Here is a 12,826-nt window from a genome sequence, read left to right on the forward strand (position 1 = left end):
ATCAGTACTGTACTTACAAGCAGTAAGTGTAAGGCTCAGCAGGAACGGGCAGCATGACTGCATAACTGCATGTTTAAAAACAGATAAGAAACAGACGCAGAGGATCTTTTTATGGTGATAGACAATCACACCAGAATGTGAGACTAGTTAAAGCAGTGTTCATGTTTGCAGTCAACAGAAGTTGCCTGCAAATTACTGCAGTACAAAGCAGTGTGGGAAGAGCTGTCGCTTCCCAGACATCATGCGGAGCAGGGCTGGGGCTCTGAGGATGCTGCCGCCACTGGCATGGTGCAGCCACCTCAGAGAGAAAATAAGCTCAATTTCACCAGTGGGAAGCACTCTATGCATAAGACTGACTCACCTCTACAAAGGCAGGCAGAAAGAACTAGAATTCAAAAAAGGAAAAACCACTACGTAATTCCATTAGGCCTATGAGTATTTCACAAAGCAAGCAATAATTACTTCAATGTGGGGGTACTCTAAACAGCAAAAGTCCTAACCTTTTGTCATTTTTTCTGTATCCTTTTTTATGTTCTAGTTGTTCTTTTTTTTTTTTTTAATGTAAAGTTGCACATGAAACTACTCATATGAAACATTTTGCACACACAAACCTTCATCTCACTTTAAGAATAAGGAAGGCACCAAAGTTACTTTGACTTCAGGCAGTCAAGCAGTATCTAGCTGAAGATACATAAGTTTATGTACATTTAAAAAATAGTAGAAGACATTCAGAATATTTTTGATTTTATATATACACACACATATATATAAAGAACTAAACTACTGTCTAAAAGCGATTTTAATTAGGTTAAATATTGTAAAAAATCTCTAAATTGCTCTATTGTGTTCATATGTTTGATTATTTTGATATATTTGTGTAGCTCATTCCATAGGCAACAAACCCAAGTTATAAACAGTATTATTAGTTGTATTCTGAGATATTCACTCCTTCTCCTGTAATATGCTGTGCTAAACAATAAAACAGATAACAACTATGCAGGAATATCTGTTCAGTTAGATATTAACATCCCTATCAAGTGTGGATTGATGCATGGACTGCTATTAAAGTGGCATTAGTGATCTTTGTGATGTTCCTGCATTTTTAAAAGATGGTAGCTGTTCCAGCTCAGAGTTTGCAGGTCATAATCTGGCAACCATAAAAAACTATCTAATAGGATTACTAAAATAAATCCAAAGCTTGGACATAAATGTATATGAATCAGTTGAACTGCGCCTCTATACACCCTGTCTGGATTTCACCCTTTGTGTTTAACCTTCTTTGCAGTAAGTGCTTGTGTGGTCTGGTAACAGAGAGAAGAGGTATTCTTTACTGTCTCTGCAAATACCCAAGACTGACTGAAGAGCCCTGAACATATATTTCAAAAATTTTCTTCATAAACTTGATTTTTTTTTAAAGTTTGATGTGATAATAATAGGCTATTAAGGTCTATTTTCAATGCCATAAAATTCACATATTAAGTATGCATATTTTGAAATACATAGTGAAAGTTATAGTGGATAAAGCAGTGAAAATATGTGAAAAGGAAACAATTTGTATTGCACATTGCAAGCTTTCAGCAGCCTCATTCTATTCTGTATATTTTAATGATGATTACAATTTTAATAGATTAAAAAAAAAAAACAAAAATGGCTTAATATTACAAGCCAACAAGAACACTTTGCTTCCACTTACAGAAGAACATTTCCTATTAGCACCTACCCTTAAATACAAAACAAACTTTCTGAACAAAAGTTAACACTTGAACCCTGAAAAGAGCAATAGAAAAGCAAAATTAACAAGACTTTTGTAAGAGAATTGCTTTTACTCTCTCTGAAAGAAGAAATTTCTTCTTTTATAATATTCCAGAGCACTGACTAAACAGGCCAGACAAAACTGCCTGGTAGTTTCAAAGCAGAGTATTTTAAAAGATCTCAATATATAAATTATAGAGAACATACCCTCCTAAGAAACATTATATTAAATTGTTTTTTTTTTTTCCTTAAGATCTGTGTTTGTTTGTTTGTTTTTTTGTACATCAAGGAGTTTTAGAATATTTTGCAAAAGACTGATAATGAAATTACGTCTAAATCCCAGATGACATCAGTGCATCATAGTGCACCAAGTAGTTAAATAATTATGTTACTGATCTAGTGGCTGGATTTTCTTCATCAGCTTGCAAGGAAGAGAAATGTATTCATTGGAGAAAGTGCTGAAACCACTAAATAAATGGGGGTGAATTAGAAACCTTCAGTGGAATTCAGTTTGACTTTGACATGTTATTTATTGAACTCAATCTGTATTATTACAAAATCATGGTTAATACTTCCCACGGATCCTGAAAGGACTATGTAGCTATCACGTTTATTTCTTCCTACCAGGCTCCTTCATCCCTTATTATCACATTCCAAATGAGTTTTCATCTTTTTAGTCAGCGTTACAGGCCAATAACAGAAGTGAACACCAGGCATAGGCCTCAGAAATAGTTGGTCTTTTGGTTACATATATGACTTCAAGACAAGACCTTGACTTCAATTATATACCTCATTCCATATCAAGCAAATAACACCAATATATAAATGTCTTGATGAAACAAAGCTTTAGTAGTAGGAGTATTAGGCTACAGTTGTGCAGCTTTCAGTAAGGAGACATTTGGAAGGTGTTTTAAGATTCCTTGAAATGAAATCTTCATGCCTACAAAAAATATGTATTCTATGTCATGATTCACCAAAAAAAAAAAAAAAAAAAAAAAAGGCAGGAAACAAAATGGAGAAAAGCACTTCTAAAGTATACTCCCTTACATCTGAAGTCTAAGATTTGATAGGGAAAAACTACAATCTCCTGAAATGGAAACATAAGAATGTTTGTATATATCTAGTTTTCCTAGAAAACTAGGTAAGAAGTGCTAACATGATTGCACAGGGGTATAGGTGAGAGCAGAATTAATGAGAAATTTAACTTGTAGGGACAAGACTGGCTCCTAATTGTCCTGCAAACATTAAAGAGAATGATGATGAATTTTATCATTTCTGAGAGTGGCTACTTTGCCACCAACATCTTCAAATAACAGGAAAAAGACGGGAGAAGTTGGCAAAGGAGTCCCATCTTCTCCCTGTTTTCGTATGAAGTGACAGCTAGTCATGAGGAACTTACAAACTGGAGCCTTGGTTAATCACTGCCATTACTAATGAATGAGTTGAATCTAAGCTATTTATCTAAGGAAGAGAAAAAAATAGGCTTGGAATGTTTGAAGTGTTTATGTCAGAAATAATCTTACATTCAAAAATGTACCATATAAGCTGAATAATATGCATATTTGTGCAAATGTCAACTTTGTTAAGAATTTCAAAGGAGCCAAAGATTAACCAAAAGCAACTGAATAACCACTGTCATGCTTCTTTTCTTCCAGGAAAGGGTGACTTTTTTCTCGATGACGTCTGAAAGTTTTCTTTTTAAAGTAAGTTTTCAGTTCTCCCTCCTGATTCAATTCTACAAAAATCTTCAATTATAACTGAAAGGGATGTTTTAATTTATCTTGATAAATAGTCTGCATTTACTGATCTGCTGTTTTGATAATAAGACCCATTAGTTATGATGCTGGTAGACATTAGGTTCTGGAAATTCCACTCTGGGACACAATAGGATCATCTATTATGGAATGTTATTACTACTGCTGTGGTTAATTTGCTTTGTTTCAAAGTATGTCTACAGGTTTCTACGCTAGCATCCTTTCATATCAAAATGTAATCTCTGCTGTCATCTGGGGAAATTGGAAAATCAGTACCAAATTGCAAAAATACTCCTTTTTGAAATTAACTGCTTTTCATCAGGTAAATCACAACCATTCTTAGAGAAGCTTTTGAAAGAATCAAGGCTCCGACATGAACCTTAATGAACAGGAAGAAAAAGATCTGTGAAAAAGATGTGTGTAATGTCACACGTCACGCGTGCTTGTTCTCTAAAACACAGTGATGATGGTCAGAAATGTTAATTCAACCTACTCACATGTGTGCGTGTTTCTGAAAATATATCTTTTGTTTTTAAGCAGACATGTAAGTTTTCTTATTTAATTATTAAACTTGGGCTTGTGTTGTTTCATAAATTACTTTAATAAGTTAGCACATTCACTGCAGAAGAAATGGAATTCATAGACTTGCAATCAGACATTCACCTCAAAGAAAAAAATAATCATATCTCTCTACTAGACTTGTATAAGCCCTCTCTTATCAGAGAAGAATACCCCTTGCTTCACAACCACACCTTATTTATGTCAATGCTTTTTGGCAGTAGATAGAATTGTGAACAACTGTTTTCAAGGATGAAGCACAGAAGGAGTAAAATTAGATCAAAAATCTCTGACGAGCACCTTGAGAACTCAATAAGAAATGCAGCCACTACCATTGAACCAGTCTGATGCATTAGTTTCACAAAAACAAAGCCACATATCCCTCTAGTTTTAAATTTTTTGGCCCTCTTTTCCTCTTTTAAATTGTACTTGTTATAAAATTGGATTATATGAAATAGAGAATGTTGTAAATTACAAGAGTTAAAGCTATCCACAGCTCTTTTCAATACAGAAGTGTAAATAAACATCTATTACTAGAAAGGTGGATTCATTTAACATGTGGTTTTTGTATTTCGTAACATTTCCTTTTTCTATAATACTTACCACATAGCAGAGCAGTCAAAATTCACTAGGAGCCATTTGTGGGGATTAAAATTAAATGAATCTGCAAACTGAGAACAGATAAATAAATAAGAATTATGGAAATGCCAATGATTTAACTTAATCAAATTATCTGAGTACACCTTAACTATGAATGCATTCCCGAACAGGGGCTTTTTAGGTAACATTCATACTGATACCACCTTACTTATTAACTACTGCAGTTATATCTTGGTTTCATTTTGGGAATTGAATTTAGGTTTATTATGCAGTTAAACTACTGTTATCATCAAAATTTGGGGCATCTGCTAAGAATTACACCTTTCAGATAAGCATGGTATGCGGAAGTATATATTTCAGTATAAACTAAACAATTTCTCACATAATAAACACAAACATAGTCAGCAATAGCTGCTGCAGTTCATATCAAATTTCCAAAGTGATTGACTAAGCTTTCTATTTCCAAGATTATTTGACATATAAACACAAAATTCACGTAGAGAAACAAACTATGTATTTTGTTCGGAATCTGTGGATCACGTTTAGTTTATCAATTACAAATGATTGGGAAATTATTTTTTTACGGCCCAAGTATTCTCTTTTAGTGGAAATCATCTTTTCTTCTAAAACTGAAAGAAAAAAGTGTACATAGAACAAACAGGCACTCACAACACATTATATAAATCATGGGAAAGGCCAGTTTTGGCATCATCAGAGGAAACTCAGGTGAGACAGACATCATGTGGAAAAGGCTTCCTCTGTAGGCTGTGTGTTAAGAAAGGCAGAGGCAATCTCCCATCAAATGTAAGGAGAGATGGGGGCCTGGAAGCACCAAGGTTTGACTACTCCATGCAGCACTGTTCATTCTCATTTGCTTCTCAGAACCTTCCTTGTCACTTGTAAACAATTAACAATTTATCTCATAAGAGATTATCTATCTTTCTGCTACTGATCTATCTCCCCACACTGCACAAGGCAAGAAACCTATCTGCGGTTGTTAAATATTTACTTTTATGGCAAATGCTGGACCAGACAAGGGATGCTGTTTCATTTCCTTCAGGAACCAATAACAGTAAGTTAAAATATATCCCCCCACAGGAAATTACAACAAGCTTCATTTGCTGATAAAAAAGAGACAGAAAGAAATGCTTTATTTGCTGGGGGGTGGGGGGGAGGGGTTCCCTCCTCTTCTTTATTAGTCACTATCTATCTGTGCTGTGTTTGAACTTCTGCCTTCACCAAACAGCAATATTTTCTCCACTGACATGGAAGACAAGGACTTATCTGACTGCCCGAGGGGAGCAGCAGGAAATTGAAGTATCATTATCTAAGCAACTGAATGCCAAGTAGCTTAGCAAGTGAGGAGAACAGAAGGGACACAAGAGCTGATGGGGGAATATTTCACTTAGCTCTCTTGGTTATTAAACTCTCTCTTTTCGAGATACAGCTACTTGCTGTATTCTACGTGACTCTCACGATGCAAGTAAAAATCAGGCATAAAGAGCACATTAATATTTTTTTTCCTTTTTTTTCTTTTTGTAATATAGAATTAGGGTGTTACAGATGTGCTCTTCTTGAGGGTATTTGGTTTACTACCATTTGCCATTCTTGAGTGACTTTCACATACAGTAATAATTTGCATACTTCCAGAATAAACCAGTAGTACATAAACATAAGTAAGGTAAAAGAACATGCAGGGATTTGTAGTGTAAGCTGAAGTGCAGAATACTTTGAGATTCTAGAAAAGCCATTAATATTGGATGTTTCTTTAAACAGGAAGAGCCTACAGAAGAGCAAGGTTTTAACAGGTGGCTCACTTCACCTCCACTCCATTTAAAAGATGCCTGAATTCAGGACAGATGAATGCACTCCCAGCATAGGCTGCATCAATATGCATCCAGATGTTTTCTTTATTACCTAAAAAAAAAAAAAAAGAATAATTGAATGAAAAATAAATTAAACAGAAGATTAAAAAATGTAAAACAAAGTTCTTGAGAGATTTTCTTTGATGCTAGTATTTTTCCAACTTAAACTTAAGACATGAAACATTGCTGCTATTTGGGTTTCCATTACTACATTAAGATGTGTACATAAAATGTTATTCTTCCTGTCCAGTTTTTCTAGAGCAGCAGAGTCCCTGCATATTTAGGTTTTTCTTATTACTATTAAGCAGTATAAAATACTAAACAATTTTAATGGAAGAACCACTAAAATATACTTAAAAATATGTATCTAGAATGTAGTTATTCATTCCTAATTTAATAACACCACATTAGCAAGAGAGAGCTAGAGTTCTAGCTCTGCTCCCTGCTTTTAACTCATAAGTCACAAATAAACACACATTTTTAAACAGGTTTTTGTCACATATTGATATGCGCATATACAGGCTTTTGAACCATGTGAAACTACTTCTTTTGAGGACTGATACACTTAACCTTTTAGGACTTGTTCTTGATTAAGAAAGGACCAGTTTTGATTACTCACTGCAGAAATACTTCAGCATTTGAGCAGCTCATGTACCTTCTGCAATTACATAATCACACTCTGCTATTAATCCTCTGTATTAATTTACACTGTAAACACGCTAGTCCATGAACTGATGACTGAAGCCCACTGGTCACAAACTAATTCTAATGCATATTTGTACATGCCATTCAGATCTGCACCGGGGCACCAAGGTCATGCAGGAATTTGCATTCTTGCAAACTACATTTTGCATTATTATTTTCATCATCAAAAGAGAGGTGGCCAGGGTGAGGGAGGCGATCGTCATCGTTCCCATCTACTCTGCACTCCTGAGGGAGCATCCAGGTCTTGGCCCCACGTGCCAGAAATACGTGGAGCTGCTGGAGCAGTTCCAGCAGGGCCATGAATATGGTCAGATGGCTGGAACACTTCTCCCGCAAAGAGAGGTTGAGGGAGCTGGGCCTGTTCAGCCTGAAGAAGAAACGGCCCAAGAGAGATCTCATTGCAGCCTTTCAGTACCTAAAGGGAGCTGACAAGGAAAGGGGAGAATGACTTTTCAAATGTATGGATAGTGATAGGACACATGGGAATAGTTTTAAACTAAAAGAAGGGAGATCTAGGTCAGATGTTAGGAGGAAATTCTTCACTCAGAGGGCAGTGAGGCCCTGGCACAGCTGCACAGAGAAGCTGTGGATGCCCCATCCCTGGAGGCGTTCAAGGCCAGGTGGGACGGGGCCGCCCTGGGCAGCCTGAGCTGGTGGAAGGTGTCCCTGCCCACAGCATGGAAGTTGGAACTGGATGGTCTTTAAGGTCCCTTCCAACACCTACCATTCTATGATAAGGTAGTCTTATTTGAAGAAATGCTCAAAGCTCATTTGATTATTTATTTTTGGCTGCATTTGGTTTGAGACACTGCCTTTATTTTATAGGACTTCTGGTCATTTATGTTAACAAGAAGATTCCTCTACACAAACATAAATAAATAAATAAAATTTAAGACTAAATTTTTAATTTAAGACTTACGATGTGATTAGTGTGTAATCCTGCTGGACTCCATTGCATAAGCAGGAAGACACTGAGAGCACTTTGCAAAACAGTCACAATTAATTGCTATCCAAGGAGTATTGGTATTACTGTTTTAATAGATCAGGTTTGTAGGAATCATCTGAAGAGCAAAACAATTTCAAGCTGCTAAGCGGGTCACTAGAAAACCTTTTCAGAAAGGAGAACTAGAACACTGAGTCTTTGGGGGTTGAGCTGAGAAGCAGGGAACTTAAAGCACATCACCACCGCCTAAACTCTGTTTTAGGCTCTGCTTGAATAAACGAACAAAAGATCAAAGTTCCATGCCTATAAATAGCCTGCTCTAAAGATACACTGAAATATATATGATGCAATTCTGTCAAATTTTCGTCAGCCAGCAAGTGTATTCATTTGACCAACCTTCTTTGCAGATCAAAGCTTGCCTCAGCAGATCATTAACTCAGAAAACACAGGAAAAGCCCATGGCTTGTCCACTGTATTCAGCACACTGGTACCTGTCCTGTCTTCTTGTAAGAAGGAAATAGCATAGAAGAGAGGAAGGACTACAAATACATTTGGATTTTTGGTGCATAATTTCCCTGCCTTCTGTAGTCATTAGAATCAAACAGAAATAAAGCTTTGGGTGCAAAGGAGACTCAGAGGTCAGCTTTTCCGTGATCTTCTCCATTGCTCTAGACAGACAATCTTGGCATGTAAAGGCCTAAATGTTACAAACTGAAATACAGCATGTTTTCATTGAAAGCATTCCAAAATGCTCCTTCAAAAACCTTGAGGCAATGTCCTCAGTCTTCTTTAGTGGTCAGAGACTGTTTGATCTAATATTAGAAAGAAAATTGTAACTTAAAAGTCTCGTCTGTAAGTAGCTTTACTGAATTCAGGCAGTGACACTACACAATACCCTGGAAATGACTCAGCACAGCTTAAGCTGGTATCTGCAATTTTAGAAAGTAGCAGCTGATAAAGACTTACAAATAGGACCCAGTTCTAGCAGTTTGTCAAAGGAGCAGCAAGGTGTGGTTCCAAGCGTTGCACAAAACTGCAGAACCAAAAAAAGAAAAAAGAAAAAAAAAAAAGGCAAGAAACTGTTAAGTGTCACAGCAAAGAAAATTGTCAAGTCAGAAGAACTGTCTGGAAAGGCAACTGTAAAGAGAAAGAATAGATATTATAGGATAAAATCATTTGCTTTTAACCAATACGTGTCCTACAGTATAGCTTTTGTGAATCTAGGAGGTTTTTTTTCCTCAAAGCTCTCCTGCTTCTTATGGAGCCAAATGCATAAAATCAAGTGTCCTTATAAAGTTGTCTGATTAATCAGTCACAGTATTACATTAACAGAAATTTTATATATTTTCTGTATTTGCCACATGTTTATCATGTGGCCCGATTCCAGTCCCACATTCAAAACTATCATCAAAATGATTTTCAGTTAATGCTATACTGGAAATCTCTGAACTTGAGCAAATTAGAAGTTACTGCCTGAACTGAAGAGACTCAGATATTTGTAACTGATTTACACGCCAGGTATCAGCAGCCTGGGACCTGTCCTCTAGTAGCTTATGTTCACTGTCAAGTTTGCAAAATTTAATCCAATTCTAAACTTTTCCCCCTAGGTTCATCCTAGAATTGTGTTAATTTCTCACTTAGCGTCTCCTGCTGCAAGACCAAAAGCAGGGCAACATAAAGACTGAAGAAAGTATCACAGCAGTAAAAGAATGTAATGAGGTGAAAATGAGCTACAGTAATGTACTGAGAAAATCCAGATAGAGCAATAGCCCAGAAAATTCAAGCACATTTAAGCTGACATTTTATTTTTTATTGCTCCCCTTACATTTTAAACATCTAGTCTTATTTTTGTAACTACTGATAAAGGCTGGGAGTCAATTTTGCCTTGTATGAAATCATTATATGATAAAATACACTTTACAGTTTGTATAGACAAATAAATTATGCTGTTTTTAGTTAGAGTGGTGCGAAGTAATTAGATCGTTCATCCAGGGTTACACGTAGATCATAGCCCAGCCAGATGACTACGAATATAACACCAAAATTTTGTAACTGTTATTATGTTTGTACTTGGGGCTTTTTTTGGCTGTTATTCATTTGTTTCTGCCAACACTGTCAATGCACCATCTTCAGTTTCCTCTGTTTTTCCCTGTACACCAACAGTTAGCCATGTTTTGCAGAGGTTTTCTACTGTGTGCATATGCAATTCCCCCCCAAGAACTCATGAGAGATCCTGATAAAAGAATAATGAACACCTATATGATTCTTGTCCATCTACTACACCGTTCAGAAAACAAACACTCTGTCTTAGCAAAATATACACACAGTTATATGTTACAAGTTAGTTCATACAGTGCATTTGTGTCACACAGCTCCATAATGGGTAGACAGACAGGACCTTTGGGTTCAGGAGGAGCAGGGAACTTTTCCAATGAAACTACCAAGAGAAAGAGTGAACTACAGACTTAGCTCTGCTCTTATGCATAGATTTTTTAATAATAAGCAGTGGACTTTCTGATAAGATTAGAGTGAATTGCTAGTCAGTTCGGCAATTAAAGTAATCACAGCAATTTCACAAGAGAAACTTAGAAACAGTTGTTATTTGTGTTGCACTGCAGCTAAATCAGTGCCCTCTGATAGTGTAAGGAGTACGCTGTTTCCATGAGAGGTTATATGAATTCAAACATATGCTTAAGTCATTTGAATAATGCCTTATTCTGTAAAGGATACCCCAGTTACTGAAATAATTTTGTTGTCCTCTCTGTAATGTCTAAGCCTCAAGAGCTACTTGTTTTAATTCTCAGAAGCCACTTAAAATGACAGCACCTGCTCTTGTCATGGCTCTCATTACCCTGCCTCAGTGCTAACCAACAAACCTAACTGAATTTGTAACCTGTACAACATCAGGAAAATCACATTTATGCAGGGGGCGGGGGACAGGCTGAATCACAGAAATGGGGCTGAAGGCTTAGTATAGCCTGAAGGCCTTCTCCATCCATAGGTTGTACACTTCAGATTTGCCTCAGAGTCAGCTGCAAATGCAAAGCAGCTGAAATGCTTCAATCAGTCTTCGCACATATTACTTTCCTGAAATTGAGTGATGCTGGGGATAATACACGAACCTTTATGAAGCCTGAGAGCAGTGACTCAATCTTCTCGACTGGAAGACCTCTGACAGCTTCTTAAAAAGATACAGATACATTTTGCATACTTTCACCACAAAAATTTCCATTTGCAGTCCACTAAATTGAGGCAGAAATTCCAATGTTCTTACTTTTATTTTCTCCAACTCAGCTCTTTCCCAGCTTGCACTCATGTAGCGTGGGTTAAGAAACATTACCCTGGGTATCTGTATGTGCCTCAAGAATACTCCTTCCAAATGGAAATCTGCGGTTAGGCTCTTAGAGCTAACACCTACTGAAAAGATGTCCCCTCTTTCTGTCCAACTGATTTGTTGCTTCCTGAATGTGTCCAGATATAAACAGCCTTTCCTGCAGATCATCCTTCAGAAGAGTCATTTCAGTAGAATGTGAGAGATTTTGTGCTGGGCCTTTGTTAAGCAGGAAAAGCATCCCACTGCAGCAGCATGACATTGGATGAGCTTGTTGAAATATACTGTACAATATATACACCAGTTGCAATATAGCTGTGCTGATTTATGACAGACAGGATAAAGCCCACAGACTATCACACACTTCAAGTAAAGGAGGCTCTAAAGCAGTGCACCCTACCTCTGAATGTAGCAGTGCATGACTCACCACATTTGGGCATCTCTCATTAACACTCATCCAATTTAATCCTATCTCAAACTGGGAGCATACGTCCTAAAGGAGAATAGTACTTAATCATGCACTTAACCTTTAGTTAATGTTCATAAGTAATGAAATGAGCACAACTTCAGCACAGGATTTCAGGACACAGCTCTCCCTTCACTGATGGCCAGATGCAGGGCTGAGTATCAGACACCCTAGGAAACTGCTCCATGGTAAATCATGACAACTTCAGTTCCCCCTTACCTGACACAGTTAGAAGCATTTTACAGCCTGGTTACTTTACTGTATCAAAATATGTCTGCATTTCAATTTCTTCACAAGTATTTTGAAAGAGAGAAATCAACACAAGTCTGATTTTTTTTTTTTGTAAAGGAAACAAAAGCAATGTTCTGTGTCCACTGTTTTGCAGCAACTTACACTAAGAGTCTTTGAATTCCTATCCACCATCTTTTAGCGTACACATTATTAATACTAAAAGATGGTGGATAGGAATTCAAGGGCTCTTTCTAAATGTTTCATTCCTCCCCCCTGCCACCCCCTTCCCCCCTCCCCCCAAAAGCCTGATTACTAGATCTTACGTATGTGGAAAACAAACATGTAATTAACAGGTTGCTGTAATGACAGAACCTCCTTCATATCATGGAAATGCACTCCTGATTCACCATTCACTTCTTCAAGAAACTTCAATATAACAACTTCTCATTTGTTCAATACAAATGAATACAAGAGCAAGATTCTGTATATAAAGCACTGAAATTTGCTTGTATTTTTTTTCCCCTCTGTTAAACTCTTTGCTTTGATGTTGAATCACTCTCCTTAGTAAAGGATCTGTGAAAACAGGGAGACAAAGAATACAGTGGCATAAGGAGTCTCCTT

General features: G+C 36.8%; 1 protein-coding gene across 6 annotated transcripts in view; it reads right to left on the reverse strand.

The window, feature by feature from the left end:
- DDC (dopa decarboxylase) overlaps positions 1–12,826 on the reverse strand; it is a 69,463-nt gene that overhangs the window by 20,496 nt on the left and 36,141 nt on the right. For all 6 annotated transcript variants that reach the window (XM_052703533.1, XM_052703529.1, XM_052703527.1 and 3 more), the window contains exons 7-9: positions 9,144–9,210; positions 6,487–6,581; positions 4,668–4,735 (exon numbers count right to left, since the gene is read on the reverse strand). In XM_052703533.1, the coding sequence (XP_052559493.1) occupies positions 4,668–4,735; positions 6,487–6,581; positions 9,144–9,210 (230 nt within the window). The remainder of the gene's footprint in view (positions 1–4,667; positions 4,736–6,486; positions 6,582–9,143; positions 9,211–12,826) is intronic.

The sequence above is a fragment of the Tympanuchus pallidicinctus genome, unplaced genomic scaffold, assembly GCF_026119805.1.
Source record: "Tympanuchus pallidicinctus isolate F22 unplaced genomic scaffold, pur_lepc_1.0 scaffold5, whole genome shotgun sequence".
In the NCBI taxonomy this organism is placed as follows: domain Eukaryota; kingdom Metazoa; phylum Chordata; class Aves; order Galliformes; family Phasianidae; genus Tympanuchus; species Tympanuchus pallidicinctus.